This window comes from Podarcis melisellensis (assembly GCF_964234715.1).
Source record: "Podarcis melisellensis genome assembly, chromosome: 3".
In the NCBI taxonomy this organism is placed as follows: domain Eukaryota; kingdom Metazoa; phylum Chordata; class Lepidosauria; order Squamata; family Lacertidae; genus Podarcis; species Podarcis melisellensis.
The window spans coordinates 93,320,904-93,342,871 of record NC_138530.1 but is presented as its reverse complement, the minus strand read 5'-3'; the positions used below and the strand labels follow the sequence as shown (position 1 = coordinate 93,342,871).

At 41.7% G+C, this 21,968-nt stretch overlaps 1 protein-coding gene across 8 annotated transcripts in view; it reads right to left on the bottom strand.

The window, feature by feature from the left end:
• The window catches only part of KIDINS220 (kinase D interacting substrate 220), a 58,935-nt gene extending 40,006 nt beyond the window's left edge, over positions 1-18,929 (bottom strand). For 5 of the 8 annotated variants that reach the window (XM_081905926.1, XM_081905928.1, XM_081905929.1 and 2 more), the window contains exons 1-10: positions 18,738-18,929; positions 9,185-9,321; positions 7,666-7,764; positions 7,147-7,245; positions 6,396-6,494; positions 4,032-4,133; positions 2,617-2,715; positions 1,716-1,913; positions 1,246-1,344; positions 22-120 (exon numbers count right to left, since the gene is read on the bottom strand). In XM_081905926.1, coding sequence (XP_081762052.1) covers positions 22-120; positions 1,246-1,344; positions 1,716-1,913; positions 2,617-2,715; positions 4,032-4,133; positions 6,396-6,494; positions 7,147-7,245; positions 7,666-7,764; positions 9,185-9,292 — 1,002 coding nt within the window. In that variant the 5' untranslated portion in view covers positions 9,293-9,321; positions 18,738-18,929. Of the gene's footprint in view, positions 1-21; positions 121-1,245; positions 1,345-1,715; positions 1,914-2,616; positions 2,716-4,031; positions 4,134-6,395; positions 6,495-7,146; positions 7,246-7,665; positions 7,765-9,184; positions 9,322-18,509; positions 18,620-18,737 lie in introns of those variants that run through there. The other 3 variants (XM_081905931.1, XM_081905933.1, XM_081905927.1) reach the window with 2 other exon arrangements.
• Positions 18,930-21,968: the final 3,039 nt, after the last annotated feature.

Genomic DNA, 21,968 nt, shown 5'->3' with positions numbered 1-21,968 from the left:
GTCATTACATGATATATTTACCTTTGTACATATTTCAGTGTCTGGGTTGCACTGCAAGATATCTCTAACCATGGTAGCATTTCCTTTTTCAACAGCCCAGTATAAAGCAGTTTTATTATCCTACAAATAAACAACATATTTGAAAAGCACTTTAAATGCAGTCAAACTAACTTCACAAACCACGTATTATGCAGGTTATATTCAACACTATATAGCAAAGTGATAAAATTCAGAATGGAAAAAGGAAACTGACATTGGGTGTTTTTTTTAAAAAATGTAATGTAAGTTACATATCAGTGTTTGGCTAAAATTAGGATTATAGTATTTCAAAAAAGTTCTTCAACACATGGCATTCAGAAACCACTTCACAAAAAGCTGGCATACAGAATATATTTAATTGAAAGGGATGGAGAATCTATATTACAACCAAATCTAGAAATCTAGGGTGTGCCTTGGAAAGAAGAAGAATCTTCTGCTGGTATTTGCTTTTAGGAATGGTACTGGATGTATAATGAATTGCATGAGATTTCCGTATTTATTTATTTTTTTCAAAAAGTAGCTCAGCGTCATCATATCAACAAAGCAACTACAATGTGTACTGCATCACCTCTGAACTGTAGCTTCAGGAAACTCCTTGCAACAGATATACTTAAGAAATATTTTTACTATAGTGAAAAGCTGAAATATTCTGATTTCACAGTCCAGCCTGACAGTTAATTATGTACTCAGCATCAGCTGCTGTTCTGATCCACCGACAAATAGCAGCTACTGTCAGAAGCTGTACTGAGCACCTGTCATTTTGCAGGCTTCCGAGCTCTCGATTCGATCCCCCTTCCATGACTAAAAGCAACAGCAGATTTTTGGTTAACCTGTTTATATAAAGATGCTAGGCAAGTGCTTCGTGACTCACTGAATTAGACTCACTAGCAAGTGCCTAAAACTAAGCTGGATGCAATGCTCCCAAGGAGCAGAATAGGGCATGGATGTTCTTTATGATCAAAACAAATATACCTACTTTATACATAACTTAAGAGACAGTAAGTATAGAATGCCAAGGAACAAAATGTTTGTCTTTATGTGTCGTGTTAAAGTGCACAGTTCTTTCCAGTTGCAAATACAGTAGGAAATCAAGTGTTTTTCAAGATGCCATCTAGAAATGTGCTTCCCGTCTCTGAGGAATGCTTTTGGAAATGATATATTAACAAGAGCATTTTCAAAATCCTGAACTCACACAGAATTACTTACCTGCCCTCTAATGTCTATATCTGCATACTTATGAAGCAAGGCTCTCACAATTTCAACATGACCACCTCGGACAGCCCCAATCAGCACAGTATCTCCACTCTGCAATGAGGACAGAACACAGACAAATGTCTTAAAGCACTTCCAAAATAGAAGAAGAAGAAGAGTTTGGATTTGATATCCCACCTTTCACTCCCTTTAAGGAGTCTCAAAAGCGGCTAACATTCTCCTTTCCCTTCCTCCCCCACAACAAACACTCTGTGAGGTGAGTGGGGCTGAGAGACCTCAAAGAAGTGTGACTGGCCCAAGGTCACTCAGCAGCTGCATGTGGAGGAGCGGAGACGCGAAGCCGGTTCCCCAGATTATGAGACTACCGCTCTTAACCACTACACCACACTAGCTTTTTATACTTTGTTATAAGTATTTAAAAAAATAATGAATGTATATATACACATTATCAAACCCTTACTTACCCTGTCAGGAATATTCACGTAAGTTCCTGCATCTAAGAGGTCCTGCACAATTTCAGTATGTCCCTCCTTTGCGGCAATCATCAAAGCTGTGTTTCCATCTTTATCTGTTAAGTTGACATTTGGATTCCTTTTCAGGATTTCTTTTACTGAATCTGTGAAACCACCTTTTACTGCTACTATAAGTGCAGTCATGGAATTCTGGAGAGGGGAAGAGGTAGAAAACACACAATATATTAGCGGCAGTATGAGACTAACTGGTCAATACAGGAGGAGATTTTTTCCTCCGCTTCTGAAGTTCATCTTATTTCAGTAGCATTAACTTCAAACACACCATTACATTCCACTATTACTTTTACACCAAAAGCAATTCTACATTTTCAGGTAACAGCAACAAGGGAAAATCCCCCAGAAAATCTGCACCCCAGATTTTATATTCACAGACCTTCGAATCCAATACAATAGGTTTCTTTCAAGCCCAATAGCAGCACAACAAATGGGTTTCTGGCATGGGCACCACAGCTCAGGAGATAAGGGTTAATTATTTTCTCCTCAACTATGACTCCTTCCTGAAATTGCAAAATAATAGCTAATGAAAGACTTTTTAAAATCCTAACTGTATGGTTTGAGAATTTACTGTGATTGTCAGAGCTGTAGAGGAAAATGTCTCCACATCACAATTAAGCCTGAAGAAAGCCCTCAGTTGCGCAGGAGAAGGATGGTATGGTCATCAGGGTAGTCCTCAGTGGGCACATGTGTGTGTTCGGATTCCAGGCTGGCAACTCCAGCACTAAACCATCTGGACTAACAGACACCATGATCCCATCTTCTTTAAACACTATCTACTGCTTTATTATTAGAATAATATTTAGACTAATCAGATCCCATTTTTTTAAGTACTCACAGCTCCTTCTTGATCAACATCCGCTCCCATATGCAGCAAATACTTCACACATTCCAGATGACCTTTTCTTGCAGCCCAGATCAGTGGAGTAGTGCCATACTGTAGAATATATTTTGAACATATGAGACACATTCCAGCTTTGTTTTGAAAGCAGAACAACTCCCTCAGTTAGTGAGTGGGCAGGAGAAGAAAGGTGTCAAGTAAGTAGGTAGAATTTCAAGTGGAAGACATGAAAAAAACATTTATGATAATACCAGAACATAACAGAAGACTTCACTAATACAGAAATGCGAAAAGGAAGTTAAAAGAGTTACTAAGTTGGCAACATTCCCAAAGTGGTCCAGGGAGACAGATCAATGGTAAGAGGGAAAAAGCAAAGTATAGGTATGGTAGAGCTGAGAAGTGCTATTGGCATATATTGTGGACTCAGAGTGGGGTAAAATCACAGCTAATTCAATAATCATACGTGGTCAAAGAGAGGGTGGGAATATCATGAAAGATTATATAGTACACCTAGAGGTCAGTATCTACTAGTCCTTAGGAGGCCATAACCAACAGTCTCACTCTAATAACAGTTTATGTACTATCATTGGGCAGAGTTTGGACAACATACAGCCTGTGAGCTCTTGTAAAGAGTCTTAAAAATTATTTCATTTGATATTTTAAATGTTTTAGTGACTAGAACAGTATTCCCCAACCTGGTGCCTTCAAGTTCTTACTAGATTCCAACTCTCATCAGTCCCAGACACCATGACCAATGGTCAGGGACAAGACAAGTTGTAGCCTAAAACCTATGGAGGGCACCAGACTGGAGAAGCCTGCACTAGAGCTGGAATACTGTTGAATGATTGCTCAGAGCACCCCAATGGAAATGTGCATAGGTAAGCATGCATAGGACTTCTGGCAAAGTCGGTTTCATTGAAATTGAAATACTTTATTGTCCCTTGTACAACTTGTATACAGTGAGATTGCACAAACACCCCCCACGCAGCTCTCTTAGACTTAATTCCCCTCATTTACTGACGCACACCCACCAAACCCGAAAGTCAGTTGCCCTGTTGTTAGCTTTTCATTCAGCAGCCTAACAGCCCACAGATAGAAGCTGCTCTTTACCCTGTTGGTGCGACTAATCATGCTTCTATATCTTCTGCCCGAGCGCAGGCGATCAAGTAAGCCACTTCCTATCAGTTGATGTCAAACCAGCGTACCACACTTCTAACTAAGTGTGGTACTAACTAACTTAAAAAACTTCTAACTAAGAACATCCTCGTGAATTAAGATGAAGTCTAAACATAAATTCCTCTCAAATCCCATGAAGTGAAACAGAGCTTAGGATACTGTCTTAACATTCTTAACAATTTTAACTTATTATGGTAATGAGGTAAGCTTTTACCGGAAAGAAAGGAAACTCCTACCTTGTCAGAGCAGTTGACCTTGGCTCCATGATGCAGTAAAAGTTGTACTATACGAGAATGGCCTCGTCCTGCTGCCCAGATTATTGGATAGACACTGTATTGCTTTGAGGAGAAAAGGTTTGAAAGTTGTAAGAATCCCAAGATTTAAAGGGCAACATCAAGCAGCGCCCAATGTGACTTCTCCTTCCCCTTCTCCTCCCCACACCCAACACAGCTCCCTGCAATCTGCAATGGAGGGATGGAGGACCTCTCAGAATAGATTGGGAGGGTGAAGAGAGAGGTAGGGGAAGTCCCACTGTATGAAGTACGTTCAGGCAAAGCTGGATTTCACCCAAGATACCTGATTCCTATAGAGTGGTACCTCTAGTTACAAATTTAATTTGTTCTGGAGGTCCGTTCTTAACCTGAAACTGTTCTTAACTAGAGGCGTGCTTTCGCTAATGGGGCCTCTTGCTGCCGTTGCGCCGCCAGCACATGATTTCCGTTCTCATCCTGGGGCAAAGTTCTCAACTTGAGGTAACTCTTCCAGGTTAGCAGAGTTTGTAACCTGAAGCGTTTGTAACCTGAGGCGTTTGTAACTCGAGGTACCACTGTACAAACTTCTGACAAGAATAAGAATTACAAAAATTCTATACTGCAATACAGTGGTACCTCAGGTTACATATGCTTCAGGTTACAGACTCCAGAAATAGTACCTCAGGTTAAGAACTTTGCTTCAGGATGAGAACAGAAATCGTGCAACGGCGGCAGCAGGAGGCCCCATTAGCTAAAGTGGTGCTTCAGGTTGAGAACAGTTTCCGGTTAAGAACGGACCTCCAGAACGAATTAAGTACTTAACCCGAGGTACCACTGTACTACCTAAATGTTAATAGTGAAAGCTCAAGAAAGCATATAGCATTATAACTCGGTGGATAAAACAACTGAAAAAATAAAGTTATTCTTCTTTTGGAAGGACAAACAGTAAGACCAATTTCAAGCCTGACTGTGATATATACCCAAGAGCCTTGATTGAACCAGGAAGCAGGCTGTGGAGAAACAGCTGTAAACAGCTCCAATTCCCACACTCCACTAGCTCTGACACAGCTGTGTTTACACCCAGCTATGCCAGAGAGGATGAGGCTTGGCCTGAAGGTGCTGACTCCCCTGCCTACTGCATCCAACAGCTGGGACAGGGGAGGAAACATCAGCAGAGATAGCAGGACAGGCAGCGGCAGGAACAAAAGGAGCTTTGAGTACTAGCACCACCAACCTCAGAGGCAGCAGAGAAAGCTTAGGCAAGGTAGACTTAATATAAAGGTAAAGGGACCCCTGACCATGAGGTCCAGTCGTGGATGACTCTGGGGTTGTGGTGTTCATCTCGCTTTACTGGCCGAGGGAGCCGGCGTTTGTCTGCAGACAGCTTCTGGGTCATGTGGCCAGCATGACTAAGCTGCTTCTGGCAATCCAGAGCAGCGCATGGAAACGTCATTTACCTTCCCGCCAGAGCGGTACCTATTTATCTACTTGTACTCTGACGTGCTTTCGAACTGCTAGGTGGGCAGGAGCAGGGACTGAGCAACGGGAGCTCACCCCGTTGCGGGGATTCGAACCGCCAACCTTCTGATCGGCAAGCCCTAGGCTCTGTAGTTTAACCCACAGCACCACCCGCATTCCATAGACTTAATATAGGAACTGATTTTAATCTAGTTTTTATCAGACTTAATATAGAAACTGATAAAAAGGAGGAATGTATGTAAAGTAGCAGCATAGCCCTGGACACTTGAGTGTCTCTGAGTGGAGAGAAATGTGTAGAAATTAAAACTGTAATACTGATCCTCAAAAGAGGCTGTATGTTGAGAAGAGACTCAGAATGCATCTACCAAAGGATGCAGAATCTCAGCAGGTCTCCTCCAAAAAATCTGAATAGACTTGGGACTCTGAAAAGATCCTTGCACACTACTGCAACTTGCTTTAAAATAAGACACGGGATTTTGCTTGTGCAGTCAGTACTTAATCTGTATTAGGATAAAAATCAAGGCACCACAGAACTAGCTGAATACATATTTTGGTACAGTTGTTATGTACATCCCATGCCATTTGTTGCATACAGTTAGTTGTGCATCAATAGAGATAAATCAGGGTCAATGTTTTATTTTTTTCAAAGTATTTCAGGTGGTTTAAAGGTGCTCCATGCGAAATGTTAAGTTTATACAAATTATCAGTGAGTAGTCCTAGGCCAAAAAACTAAAAGGAGAACTTTAAATTCAACTTCTATTTGCTCAATATGCATCCAAACCACAAGCTAATAATGGCAAATTACTCTACCGCAGAATTCTTCCCCTACTATCCCCACTGCAAATAGAAACAAAGATGGAAAAAACTTACCAGGCCAGTGATGTTGGGGTTTGCTCCCCTTTCAAGAAGCAGTTCAGCTGCTTCAGTACGGCCTTTGTAGCATGCCCACATAAGGGCGTTCCATCCACCCTAGCAAAGGAAATCAATACATGGACCATTTTAAAATCTATTTTCAGCATTTGCATAAAATATTATGTTTCACAGTTGTTAGCCCAGTTCTCTGGTGCAAACAACTTGCTACTGAGCAATGAAATCAAGGAGTATTAATCCATCTAAACTACTTTTAGCTGGAAATTCCTATTATTTGCTCTAGTTCAGGGGTGTGGAAATGGTGGCCGTCCAGATGTGGCTAGACTCTCAGCAGCACTCCAGACATTGTTGGATTACAACTCCCATCATCCATAAGAATTTCAAAGGTTACCAGAACTTTGATAAATTTTCAAAAGAACAAACTCTGAAGCACCTGGTAGGATGGAGCTATGCTGCTCACCTGACCTGTCTCAGGATGAGTTGCTTCTGCATATTGGGAGGAGGAGCTGGCAGCATGGTCAGCACAGTGCAAATGTACAGTGCAAATCTGCTGTACTTGTTGGCATGTTTACACCACACCAGCCAGAGGGAGGTCTGGCGAGTGGCACAACCCCAGCATGCTGTCGGCTACTAGAAGTACAGATCTATCTGTGCTGCAGATTAATAAAAAAAAGGGTCTACACCATTTTGAAGGACTAAAATGTTATTTGTTTATTACACGCCCTTCACCCTAAGATCCCATATGCCATACCATGTCTCGATGTTCCATGTTCACATTGCAATTAAGTAGCTCTGACACAATGGCAGCATGTCCCTCTTTAGCAGCTGAGATAAGAGCTGTCCAGTTATCCTAAAGTGAGAAAAAGGAAAAATTAACAGTCCAATAGCTAACTAAAACCACAGATTATACCAGTTGAAGTGAAGTGACTATACCTTGAAGAAATAGACTTCTTATGCCAGGATAGGGAAGGACAATGTGGTGCCCTTGAGATGTTGTAATATAGACTACAACTCCCATCATCTCAGAACATGGCCATGCTGGCTGAGATTGATGGGACCTATAGTCCAGGAACATCTGGAGGGTACCCGATTCATATGGGGTGCGGCAAGTGATAAAACACACTCTCTTGTCTGGACCTTTCGTGCTTACAAGACTCCCATGTCTAGCACATGAGAGGGATTAACAAGAGAATTGCGTGGTCAAAATAGGACATGCAGCAGGAGGAGAGGATAAAACAGCAAGGAATTAGATCACCCATTCAGTACTTACTGCATCTTCCAAGTTGCAGTTGGCACCTTTCTTTATCAATTCTTGGACAATTTCTAAGTTGCCTTGCTCAGCAGCTAGCATTAACGGAGTCTGACCATTCTGAAATTAAGTGAAACATGCAATTACATTGTCAGAAACTAATAAATTATACAGATGGTCTTGCAGGTAGATTCTTATACAAGAATGCTGCTAATGTTTTATGCGTTGCTTCACAATGGCACACAAAGTGCAATTTTTAAAGAAACAAACAGAAATTGTAGTACAACTCCTGAAAACATTATTAGAAAGATGGATCCATTGTTACAAGTTTTAGCAAACTGAAGGGGCACTGTTTACTGCTGCTTAATAAGCATCCTGCACTAATTATTTTCTTGTTTCCCCCCCCCCCCCATATTATACTGTAAATGTCTGTTTCATCCAAAAAGAATTTCTGATCAAACATTCATTTTCATAAAGGATTTTCGTTGTTGTTGCTATACTGCAATAGAACACCACCCAGCCTTGAAATTATGGTGTTCTGATAGGTTTTTAAATCTACTTTTCCATGTGGGCACCTGATGGATTATTGACAAATTCATATGCATCACTTGGTATCTTTCCACCCACTGACAATCAGCTGAACACTGTGAAGTACCTCTACTTAAAAGTAGCATTTATGTGATGTTTGTTTCGCATATCCAAGTCCTCACAGTTGATGATTATAGAGTATGGACTATTGAACAGCATGATTGCTTTAAATAAATAAAACCATTCTACATGGGTTTTGAATTTCCTACAGGAAATAAATTTTGGTACAAAAGTGTACTTTCTGAAAACAAATGGAATAGGAAATAAAATGGATGCGTGTTTAGCCCTAATTATGCTGTTAAAGCGAACAGCACTGAAGAGAGGGAAATGGCAAGGCTAAAACCCATCAACGGCAGGAATGTTGTTTTTTTCCTGTCAAGGGCTACACTTCCCCAAGAATAATCTGCCTGGGGCTGCATGGTGGTAGTTATGTGAAACCAGAGCCAATTATGGGGGAAGCCAGAAACAAAAAGGTGTCCTTAATTAATTAATCCAGAATAATGAAAGCCCTGCTTCAATTTCACCATGGAGATCTCGTATTAAAATACCCAATCCTCTGCAGATCTACTCAGAAGTTAAGTCCACTGGGCTTGATAAGGTTTCTCTCAAATAAGATTACAGAGAGTTTTTTATTATTATTTCTTTCTACAACAGATCTCTACAGATACTAGGCTGGAAAACAAGTGAAAGCAATTCCTTTCTGACTTAGCAGGCAGCTATACATATGCATCACAGAAACTCTATCAGAGAGTGGGGAGAAAGATGTCTTTTCTCCAAGTTATACAACTAGGAAAAAAGTAAAGAAACATCAATTTATTTTTATCAAATAAAATTATCCCCCCCCCCAATTCATACCTCCACATTGTAGAACAACACAGCAGCATATGTTTATCGATTATAAAAATGTATGTCTACAATATTTATTAAAATATTTATTACAAATTTATCTTACCTCATTCCTCTCATCCACATCTTTGCACTTCTCAAGAAGTGCCTTCAAAGCAGGAACATTTTCTTCTTCTACATATGTCACCAAACTCTGAGACACGAGACTCGCCATCTTTAGCCAAACTCCACAATGCTAGTTATCTATGTTAACAAGAAAAACAATTTTAATGTATCACATGAGGTTTTTGCACTGAGTGGAACAATACAATGACTGAAAACCTACTGCAAGAAACAATTTTTATTGTGCCAAAATTGTTCTGGGTGCTCCAAACAACAGAGGCAATACAGTCCTCAACCAGAAGATTTTATGAGGTGGTAAGGAGTAGCCATGTTATCCTGAAGAGATGGAGAAACATGAGCATGAACTAATAGAAAGCAGAAGGGTGGCACAGAAGATTGTCCATGAAACAGCAGAAAAACAAAGCCTGTGGTGGGTTGTGAAAAGCTCTGCTAAATTTTTATTTTTTTAAAAAAAGAAGTCAACCCCGAAACTTAAATATTAGCCCACCATTGTAGAGTTGGCTTCTGGGTGTTCTGTCTGGCACTTATTCCGCTTGAAATAAAACATTTAAAATGCATTTTTAATGCAGAAAGATTTCAACAGAAAATAGATTGGTAGCTGTTGTTTAACTGAATTACTAAATGTTTAGTCATCTATTTGGTACAAGCTTTACAGCTAGGAGCCAAAGAACATCTGATGCGAGAGACTTCAAGTTCAAAGCAACCACTGGGAGCTCCAACTGCCATCAGGGCAGTTGAGCTGGGCTGCTTAAACCTTATCCAGGGCGGTACAGTAGTACCTCTGGTTATGTACTTAATTCGTTCCGGAGGTCCGTTCTGAACCTGAAACTGTTCTTAACCTGAAGCACCACTTTAGCTAATGGGGCCTCCTGCTGCTGCCGTGCCGCTGTGTGATTTCTGTTCTCATCCTGAAGCAAAGTTCTTAACCCGAGGTACTATTTCTGGGTTAGCGGAGTCTGTAACCTGAAGCGTATGTAACCCGAGGTACCACTGTACTGATTTAAATGGGAAATCGCCTTAAAATGGAACGTAAGTCAATGGGACCTACCATAAAATGTTCCTGTGCAGAACATTCTTATTCAAGTTTCCCTGGACTTTACTGTACACTTTTTTGTACAGTACATTTTGCATGTTTCAGCTACACTAGGATCAGTACTCAGAATGAGTTCCAAGCGAGTAGCTGCAAAATAATAATGCAGCCTATCCATGGCATGCATCAGTAACCACCTACTGTAGCTCAGGAAGCTGAAAAAACAAAAGCTAGTATCAAATGCAGGAATCTCTGCTCTAACCTGGGTCCTACTTCATATATACCCTACTTCCCACTCCCATTTTTTGAACATTTTAAAGTGAAACCGGTCTGCATGCAAGTTAAAGGAATAGAAGTTTTCTGCATGCAGCTGAGTTGCTTGATTTAGCCTGGAAGGAGGTCACAGGGGCAATTTCTGCAACCTGAGAAGTGTGTGTGTTCACGCATGGCGTGTATATGAACAGGAATCTAAACCAGTCTCAACCCTACTTCATCTGCAATATTAACTATGGATTACACTGCAGAGTTTCTGTAAACTACTGTCAACAAGGCTGAAATAAGGGTATAATAATGAACTGCACTGCAACATTATACTACTCTCTTAGCTACTCTGGGATATTTAAAATAAACTATTCTAGAAGACAAGCTTAAGTGAGCTACCTGAAATCAGCTAAAATAAACTTTGCTTCATTAGCATCATTAGCATTCATGTACCATCATTAGCAGAGTAAAAAAAAAAATACATGGACTACAATTTTGCTAACATTCTACAATTACAGAAGGAAAAGCACAGATGATCAAATTTGGGCAGAAACTGATTTTTATAACAAACTGAAATAACCAGTTTTCAGGGCAATGTTGAACTAGGCATATTACACCATACAGATGAAGGAAGTATGTTACTTTCTTAGTTTTCCTAATTTAAAAGCAGCATCAAAACCACTGATGACTGAAGTTCATATAAACCCAGGATCTCTGCCCTGCCATCTTACCTGTTTAAGATTGCTAATTGCTGTAAACGTATATGAGCCTGTTCTGTATTTATTCATGATTGCAAGCCTCACATTTGCAAGCAAAATAGAAACCTCAGAGAGAATGGCCATTTGGAGCCATGGAGGTATTTTGTCTAGTAAAATTGGCAGTGCATTAGAGACATAATCATAAAGGTAGGAAATTTGCTGAAAAGAACTATAATTTATTACGAATTATTTTGAGGTGAATTTTTGATTAGTAACTGGGTTTGTAAAAGAATTTATTCTGTCTACAATTTCTGTCATGCACGTAACTTGCACCAACTATTAAAAAAATTAACACACCTTCCCAGAATATGATGAATCTTCCTACATGACATCTATCGGGTCATATATTCTCAGTTATCCAGTATGCACGTAACTGTTGAGATGAGCAGCAATAACTAACTTCCACAACTAGGTCAGGTCCCTCTATTCTGTGTCCTACCACACCCAAGCACAACCAGGCACCATACAAATTTTTACACAACAATTTGAGAGATAAATCATATATTTCATCTGAAATTGTCAGTAAAAACTGGATTCACAGCCCTTGAAAAGCACTGGCTCCTTCTTACAAAGCTGCTACCTACTGCTTTGAAAACATTTCTAGCTATCCTAAACAGAGCAGAAAACATCACATAATTTCACCAATTTTGCACTCCTGTTCAGATTGGATACCTGGGTCAACTTTCCCCTAATTACACTACCAAGCCTTGATTTGAATGTGGTTTCTGGAAGCTTGCTACCTACGCTTCCAGCATATACACTGCTTAAAGAGTAAGACGAAATTGCTGCTTTGCTATAAATGCATTTTGCACATTTCAAACTCCTGTGATAACTTAGCTGCTGAGTCGGCAAAGAACTCTCTTTAATGTCGCTTGCTTTACTCTGTGACTTCAATATAAACCGCAAGCAACTGATGCTACAGTAATGTGGAAATAATGTTTCATTCAACAGTCTGTTAGGATAGATAGTCCCCCCCCCCCCGCAAAAAAAAAGTCGCTTAAGGGCACATCAAATGTGGTGCATATGTAAGAGACCGATGTGTGCACCCTGTGGGTTTTATCAGCCATACATGTTGCCATCTGTAGAGAAACAAGGAGCTAAGGTTGACAACACATCTTACTGATTTTATACATCTGAGTAAAAGCATTCGGTGATGCATTAGAGGTGACCCAATCTTTGGATTGCTGACCCTAAGAGGCAATATGGTACAGGTGAATGAAAACAGAAGCCTGAAGGGCAGAAAGTCCAGCTGCTGAGGCAGCATTTGAGGTAAGCTGGTGTTTGTAACTTTGCACTTCCTGTCTAAGACAGAGAAGTCTCACTGCTTTGTGGGATAAGCCTGAGCCCTAGAGATGGCCTTAACAGATTCTTCAGTCATAAAAGCTTTGAGCCTTTGTGTGCTCTTAACACTCCCCATAGGTCTCCAACTTCATACGGAATGGAAAAACAACAACCCACCTATTGCGTGTTAGCATGTTCAGGTAGTCATATTTGGTCTCTGGTCTATTCCCACTAAATTAGCCATGTTAAGGTAAAATATTATCTTTGGCCTGTTAATCTTGCTACTTGTGATTAAATGGACAACTGAAGTGAACCAGTGGAGCACATAATATCTTTACCTACGGGACCGCCTCTCCTAGTATGCCCCACAGAGAGCCTCAAGGTCCATAAATAACAACACCCTAGTGGTCCCAGGCCCTAAGGAAGTTAGACTGGCTTCAACCAGTGCCAGGGCCTTTTCAACTCTGGCTCCGGCCTGGTGGAACGCTCTGCCTCATGAGACCAGGGCCCTGCAGGATCTGATTTCTTTCCACAGGGCCTGTAAGACAGAGTTGTTCCGCCTGGCCTTTGGCTTGGAGCCAATTTGATACCCTCCCTCCCTCCCTCCCTCTCTTTCTTTTTTCTTTTCCTTTTCCTCCTGCGATGAGGCTACATTTTAATATTTTAATGTTCCATTATTTTAATGTTGTATTTTATTTGTTTTTAAGTTGCAATCATTCATCTTGTTTTTATTATTGCTTGTAAGCCGCTCTGAGCCCGGCCTTGGCTGGGGAGGGCGGGGTATAAATTAAAAAAATATTATTATTATTATTATTATCAGCCAACTTAAATACCAGGATTTTCCCACCTCCAATGACTCAGATGGAGGAGGCTTTTGAAAGTCATAGTTTCACACTGCAGTCCTAAACGCATTTACCTGGCTGGAAGCAAGTCCCACTAAAATGAATGGGACTGACTTCCAAGTAGATATACACAGGATTGCACTTTCAGTTATTCTAGATTTCCTTTCAAAATTACAATGAATCTTAGTACTGTACTGTATTAACTTTGTGAAATATTAATACTGTCTGTTATAAGCTTGGAATAATAGAATATGGAACAGATTTTGGCATGGTTACATATTGCACTCCCTTTACAGGAGAAGAATTTCACAGTAATCTAACTTGCTGTAAGACAGATGGAAAAGGTTGAAAGATAATACCTCTCAACAGTAACACTTACTGCACTTCTTAACCATGCTATTCCAAGTAATTGCCATATTCTGCTTGCCTTATTCATAATTAACAGTTTCTAAAAATTGCCATGTAAACAGTCTACTATGCAACTTCCTAGAAAACGCTTAAAAGAGTTACATACTGCTGTACATCAAAGGAAGTTTCTGCACTATGGTCTGTTGTGTTTCAATCTGTCGATTGCTGTGCATGCTACACATGAACATCTACCATGGCCACACAAACTCATTTCTAACCATTTCGAGACAGGTAGCCATGTTAATGTATTGCAGCAAAAACAAAAATCAGTATTGTTGCACCTTAAAGACTAAGAGAAACTTTTTGAAAGAGCAACTGAAACTTCCAAGTACAAAAATATTAGAAATCAGTAACTATATATGGACTGAAAACAGGGATAAGTGTTATACCAACAACTACAGACACAGCCAAGGGATGAGACAGAAAGAGCTGTTCCTGCAGAAACACAACCAAAAACTAGGTCTAGGACAGAGTCAGACAATACCAGTTAGGCCTGGGTGATACCTACTGTTCAGATCCATTTACAATCTATCAGATCCAACTGCAGATTCTGCAGTCATCTCTCTGCAATATGCAGAATGGATACTTATCTCCAATTTTCAAACCATTAGTGCCATCACACCACCCAAGAAGCTTCAGGAATGCTAAGGAAGTTTTAGCAGGGTTCACAAAGAGGCGTTGTACATGCTCTTCATTAGGATTTGCCGGATGATGGGTCAGTGTGTGTGTGTGTCATAGTGCTATTGTTAGGATTTCTGCTTCTGACTAGGAGAAAGCTCATAATTTTCCTATCATTGCTTGATGACAAAGTCTTACCATAAGTCGAAGCATCATCTGATTTTGTCCTATCTAGGATGGTTTTCAGCAACATCAGATACAGTTTTCACACCCAAAGCTTAAATCAGCGCCTCCCTCAACAGAAATCCCAAATCTGTAAAGGCTGGAACACCCCCAATTTTCAATTCTTCTCCTGTGTTAGCGACACTTATACATAACTCAAAAAGGGGAAATGCACTCTATGAAACACATTTCTAAGGTGTCAATTTCTTTATTCATTAGAATATATAGTACTAGGCTTGATATCAATATCAAGACCACGATGGCTGCTTCACCCAGGAGTATATTCAGACTACCCAATACGAACATATAAAACTGCCTTAGATGACCTGGGCAGTTAGTCAAACACTGTAGGAAACACAGGAGAGGCCACACATTTACCATAACTTGAGCATTTCCACATTCAGGCCCTATATGCAAGAGTGGGGAGATAGGTTAAGCCTTTTCTCTCCATGTTCAAACTCTGATCTACACATGGAGGTGGGGTGGGCCAGCATGTGCCATGCCGATTCCCATCTTCCATGAAATTCATTTCTACAGTGTGGTGTAGTGGTTAAGAGCGGTAGACTCGTAATCTGGTGAACCAGGTTCGCGTCTCCGCTCCTCCACATGCAGCTGCTGAGTGACCTTGGGCTAGTTACACTTCTTTGAAGTCTCTCAGCCCCACTCACCTCACAGAGTGTTTGTTGTGGGGGAGGAAGGGAAAGGAGAATGTTAGCCGTTTTGTGACTCCTTCGGGTAGTGATTGTTGTTGTTTAGTCATTTAGTCATGTCCGACTCTTCGTGACCCCATGGACCAGACACGCCAGGCACTCCTGTCTTCCACTGCCTCCCGCAATTTGGTCAGACTCATGTTTGTAGCTTCGAGAACAGTGTCCAACCATCTCATCCTCTGTCGTCCCCTTCTCCTTGTGCCCTCAATATTTCCCAACATCAGGGTCTTTTCCAGGGAGTCTTCTCTTCTCATGAGGTGGCCAAAGTATTGGAGCCTCAGCTTGAAGATCTGTCCTTCCAGTGAGCACTCAGGGCTGATTTCCTTCAGAATGGATACGTTTGATCTTCTTGCAGTCCATGGGACTCTCAAGAGTCTCCTCCGGCACCATAATTCAAAAGCATCAATTCTTCGGCAATCAGCCTTCTTTATGGTCCAGCTCTCACTTCCATACATCACTACTGGGAAAACCATGGCTTTTACTATACGGACCTTTGTTGGCAAGGTGATGTCTCTGTTTTTTAAGATGTTCAGGTAGTGATAAAGCAGGATATCAAATCCAAATTCTTCTTCTTCTACACTACTTGACTGTCTACTAACTAAGTGACACCACTAGCCCAGAGAAACTTTTATTGGGTGGTTTAGAAATATTTAAAATAAATACCACAAATAACCCAGAGACGCATTTTAAATAAAAGGGCACATTCTACTCATGTAAATACATGCTGATTCCCAGATCGTCCGCGGGCCGGATTTAGAAAGTGATTGGGCCGGATCCGGCCCCCAGCCCTTAGTTTGCCTACCCATGATGTACACAATCACTCACTGATCTGCAAGGCTACAAACAGACCTAGCACACACACACAACAGGTGCCATTAGTAAGAACACTATACAGGTACAACATAATCATTTGTAATGCATTCTGTTATATTCCTCCCTCCATAAATTGTTACCTAGCAAAAGCTATTTCATCGGACTAAAGGAGAGGGAGTGAAAGCAGGGCCACTATTAGCCCAACTCAGAGCGCAGAAAACGTCTGGCTCATCATCTCTCTAAAATAGTTCCAATCCGAGCTGTTCGTTCTATGAGTTTGTAACTAATACCTAGGGCCTGGGTTGACTTTTCCCTCCTCCCCTCCAGCCCTCCCCTGTTTTGGGCTGTAAGTCTGAGGACAAGGACTGTCTCCCTTTTGATCTCTAATGATTATTTATTATTTATACTATTTCATAGCCACCTGATATAAAAAACCCAATATACAAGAATTAAAAACAGATGCAACAACAACCAACCACTTTGTCAACACAATTCTAAAAGCAACATCTCATAACTAGCAGAAGACAGGCCAATTTAAACACCCAGCAGGTTAAGTGTCAAATGCCTAGGAGGAGAGGAAAGTCTTTGCCTAAAGCCAAAAAATATTAATTTTAGCACCAGGCACATCTCATTAGAGAACAACTACTCTGGGGATCTTTCTTGGTCAGAGAAGGATAAAAATTCTTCAGATATGTACAGTGGTACCTCTGGTTACGTACTTAATTCGTTTCAGAGGTCCATTCTTAACCTGAAACTGTTCTTAACCTGAAGCACCACTTTAGCTAATGGGGCCTCCTGCTGCTGCCACGCCCCCGCCACACGATTTCTGTTCTCATCCTGAAGCAAAATTCTTAACCCGAGGTACTATTTCTGGGTTAGCGGAGTCTGTAACCTGAAGCGTATGTAACCTGAAGCATATGTAACCAAAGGTACCACTGTATAAATAAGTGAATATGAAGAGGCCAACACCAGACAGTCAAAAACACGGTGTAATTATTAATAACCTCAGGAACATTAAAATTTAAACACTGGATGTATTCATCCCAGAAAACCCTATACAATGATTCCCCAGTCAAATATAGAAATAATAAGAAGGTTCGCCACTTTCAAAATAATTAATGCTACTCTTTTCATTCTTAATCATTTGTTTTCCCAAATTCTTATAGAACACTGTTGCTTCCCTTTTCTTGGATTCCCCACCCCTCAACACATTAATTCCTCTACAACTGTAATTCAGTAAATATTCTCCAGTTATTCTCCTGTTACAAGAAAATGAAATAAATAGCTAACTGAATGAAAATAAAAGTTAAAAATAAAGCAATTACTATAATCACAATCAGTGATAATATTTTTTATCACAATATATCCTTACACCCACTCACACAAATAATGTAATACCATTCAGACACCACATACTTAACTGGAGCTGGCAACCATTATTGCTCATACTTACCATGTGCTGTTTTTGAAATTCCACTTTTTCATGATCTTAAAAAAAAGCCATTCTGTTCTTAGGGCACATATAAAACCTGGAAGGCTTCCAGCCATTTCTCCGTTCACTTTCATTCTTGCATTTCTTAAACTACAAATCAACTAGACACTGTGTCTGCACAGCACCTAGCACACAGCCAATAGTATGAATTCTATTCTCTGATTTTTTAAAAAATGTTAAGATAACAATGCTAACAAAATTCAGCCATCAACCATTAGACAGCGTCTCCTTTGACAATAAGCTCAAGATGTCCTTCACATATTGCACCAAAATCTGTAAGGCTGACAAAGCTACAATAAAGCAGCAATGAAATAAAGTTACCTGGAAGTAAGGCTCATTTAAGTCAATAGGTATTGCTTATGGGTATGCACACACACAGTTAAATCTGAGACTGTTGCTTTTACACAGGTTTACAAGATATCGCATGGTAGATGGGATTACTTGTCTCTTTTGTTTCCTTAGGGGAAAACCAATTACTCATTCCCACTAGGAAAAAACAGTGGCTCCTTAAAAGCTAAACGGGGAGATTTATACACCAAAATACACTGGTTAGACTTTCAGGCACACAATAGACGGGTGTGTTTTCTGTGACACAGCACAACCCACACGCACATCTACTAAGAAATAAAAGGGCGAAAAGGTAAAGAAATAAGCCCCACTGAGTACAGGCAAACGAGTGCAGGATTTCAGCCTAACACAGCGACCCCCCTTTCCTACAATTTCTCACCCCCAAGACAACGCCAACTCGCGGGGTTTTGACTGACACCGCAAACAAGCGGGCACTGAAAAGAAGCCACCCAGACGCGCGTCCAAAACATTCACACGTTCGGGGACGTCATCGAGGAAGGGGGGGAGGGCGGAAGAAATACCTACTGAAGAGGCTAAAGCAGCAACCTGTCCTCCTCCAAAAGTAACTGGGCAGAGACAACCAGCCTCACCGCCGCTATTCTGTGCCTTCCACCATGGCCCGACTGCGAGGTGGTGGGGTTTGGGGAAGGAGGAAGAGGATGCTGGGCGGTGCCGGCTCCACTTCCCTTTGTTTTGACAGGTTCACACGACCACCCTCCCCCGGAGACCCCTCGCCCATCAAACGCCCCTTACCAGCAAGAACGGGAGACCCTGGATGGAGGAAGAGGGCGAAGGGGGTCGTGGTGGCAGCGTCAGGGCCGCCTCAGAGCCCGGCGAGGGTCTGGAGCTTCTCCTCCTCCTTCACCACTCCCCGCGAGTAGCGGCGGCAGCCATCTTGCCTTCTCCGCCCCTCGCTCCGTTCTCGGCGCGGTCACGTGGGCGCGGCTGGCCTCCTCCTCCTCCTCCTCCTTCTCGGGCTGAGGCGGGCGAGCTTGAGAGCGGCGAGATTGAGCGCCGGGGGGGGGCGCAGGAGGCGCGCTGGGCTGGGTCTGCTTAACTGGCTAGGTCTGGGTTGCCAAGCCCCCTCACACTGTAAATCAATACAAATCAATATGTCGCCCCCCCAACAAAAATCCAGGCTACGCCCATATCAAGAGTGGGGGGACGGGGACCCGACCTCTCTGTTTACTGTGCAACAAAGAGCCCTGTGGCACCTCCCCATAGCTGTCAATAATATTGATTTGGTCTTGAAAGAAAATTGCAACCAAGTATTAGGAGATAATTTGCAGGGAGGTGGGGGGGTGACTCCCAAGATTTCGAATGTCTAGACCTCCACAGGGTTTAATCCAGCACTGGGCGGAGGCCCTCCAGCACACAGAGAAGCCGAGCGGAGATGCTTTGAGGTGCCACCTTGGCTGCCGCTAAGTTGGGCAAGAACCAGGGCACTCCACCTGTGGAAGTGGTTGGGGCAGGAGGCGCCAATTCCCATTTTGCTTCATATTATTATTATTATTATTATTATTATTATTATTATTATTATTATTATTATTATTATTATTTGTACCCCTCCCATCTGACTTGGTTGCCTCTAGGGCTATTATATAAAAAACATAATTGTTATGTACTGAAGTCCTCACCCTGGGCCAGCAGGGGGATACTGTAGATAGTTATGCAAATAAGTGATTGAAAGTGACGTTCAGTGATTGGATAGTTTTAGAAAATTGTTACAGTTACATTGTACTGGAGCTCTATATAAGCAGGCTGACTGAACCCTTCAGTTCAGTTCTGTCCTGGCCTGTGAATAAACAAGAGCTGTTTGAAGAATCACTGTGTCGCTTGAATGTTCACCCACAACTTAACAATAATAAAACATTAAACCTTAAAAAGCTTCCCTATACAGGGCTGCCTTCAGATGTCTTCTAAAAGTTATACAGTTACTCATCTTGACATCCACAGGGTTGGAGCCACTACCAAGAAGGCCCTCTGGAAGGCCGGCCCTTCCTGTAGGCACACTCAACAAGGGGTTAGCAGTGCAATCATGTTCACAGGGTTTATTCTGAAATCCCATTAAGTTTGATGGGGGGATTTGCTCTCGAGTAAATGTGATTAAACCTAGAGTCTATGTGTATAGAATTTAGCGAGGAGAGGCATACACCTTTGGATGCCTAAGCCTTTTGAAATCAAACCATCCTATGCTCTGCCCTGGGGCACTTGTTTGCCAGTAAATGTGGTTAGGGTTAGTCTATTTTAAAAAATATGGTTTACTAACCCTGCCCTGCCCTGTGGAACTAGTAATCTAGCCCATAAACATTATAAAACAGTTACAGAAGGGAGTGTCCTCTGTTTATGAACAAGTTAAGAGAAGAGTAAAGTTAATTGCTGCCATCAGAAGTTGTAGGAAGAGCCTGACTGCAGGGTATATACAACTCTAATAATAGTTCCTGTGAGTAATGTGAAATTGTAACTGCACTCCCCAGGTATAATGCCCCTTCCAGCATAGTAGCAAGCATTTTCAGATGTTTATTTTAAACTTTACCTGGAGAGAATGCCTTTAAGGGTGGGTTAAAGGGAGGAAAAGAATAAATGGGCATCCTTTAAGGAAACGGCTCCCCCTCCCTAAAAAAGGTGGGGGACATTGGGATAATTTTACACACATCTGCATAGATGCCCAGTTTGGTCAAGAAGGTTTTTGTCGCTGTTTAACTAAGCATGGAATTCTGGAAATGTCATGAAATGGAAGATTTCTAACCTGGCGAACAGTCAAATATAAAAGAGGAGGGTGTTGATTAAGGCAACGTGACTTTCCTAGCACTCATTTCGAGATGAACCTGAATCTAAGCATTGCTAAATTGTCATAGAAACCTAGCAACTATTTTGTCGGCTCTTTTCCAGGAATAGACTGAAAATGCTTCAAGACTAATTGGCTTGCTTGGCTTTTCGTGTATTAGGACTAATGCGAACGGCAGGAAACTTAGAAAGCTGACATATTCTCTAAAGCCTGCCTCATTATGTTTCTCACCTGAGGTTTGGCTTGTGGGGATACAGCAAGAGGTATTTTTTTGGTTGTGGCACCAACAGAGGCCGGCACCAGTAGGGTAAATGGGGCACTATCCTACCAAATTCAGTCTGCCTTCAGCCATCCACGACTTACCTGGCTTCTTAGTCATATCCAGCTCAGGGAGTGTTGTTGACTGTCAATTTCCTCTTTCTTATTTTCCATGTTGCTTGTTGGAGAACTCAGCGGGGAGAAGATAAGAGGCAAAACAAGGTTTAGTGGGCTCTGCCTCTACCTACTGTGGGCTTTCTGTCTTCTGCCCTACCAGTCCCAATGAGCACCAGCCAGCACTGTGTGGAATCCATGGTACGGAAATCCCTGCCCCTAAGGATTCATTTGTCTCCCTATTTACCACCGCTGCTCCATCACCATAACACTCCCCCCCAAAAAAAACTTTCAGCATAGCATTCTATTTCTGCTGTAGTGTTGGCTCTTCCTAGTTTCTCCCTTTCTTTTGTGTTACTTTTGTTTGTGTTATGGGGTTTTTATGTTTTGTGCTCTTTGTAAACAGTCTAGAGCACTTGTTGCTTTGTTGGTGGTAGAAATGGCGGGGGGGGGGGGAGATAAGGACAACTTCCTTCATTAAGCCCTTCTGTGCTTAAGCCTTTCTCTCAGCGTTGCCTACACAGCTCTTTTTTTTCTCCTTTTGGTCCACAACAAAAGACAAAGGACAAGTAAATATCGCTAACGTGTAGCTCCAAGCTCCCCATACACCAGAAGTGGGGGAACCTGTGGTCCTCCAGATATTGCTGGACTACAACTCCCATCAGCCCCAGGCCACACTGTCAGTGGTCAAGCATAATGAGTGTTGTAGTGTTTACCCAAGGGCCACAGAATCCTCATCCTTCATTTAAGCTAAGCAAAGTAAACTACAAACAGTCTGACACAGCTCTGCTGGAACCACACAGAATTAGCATCTGGTTCGTTTT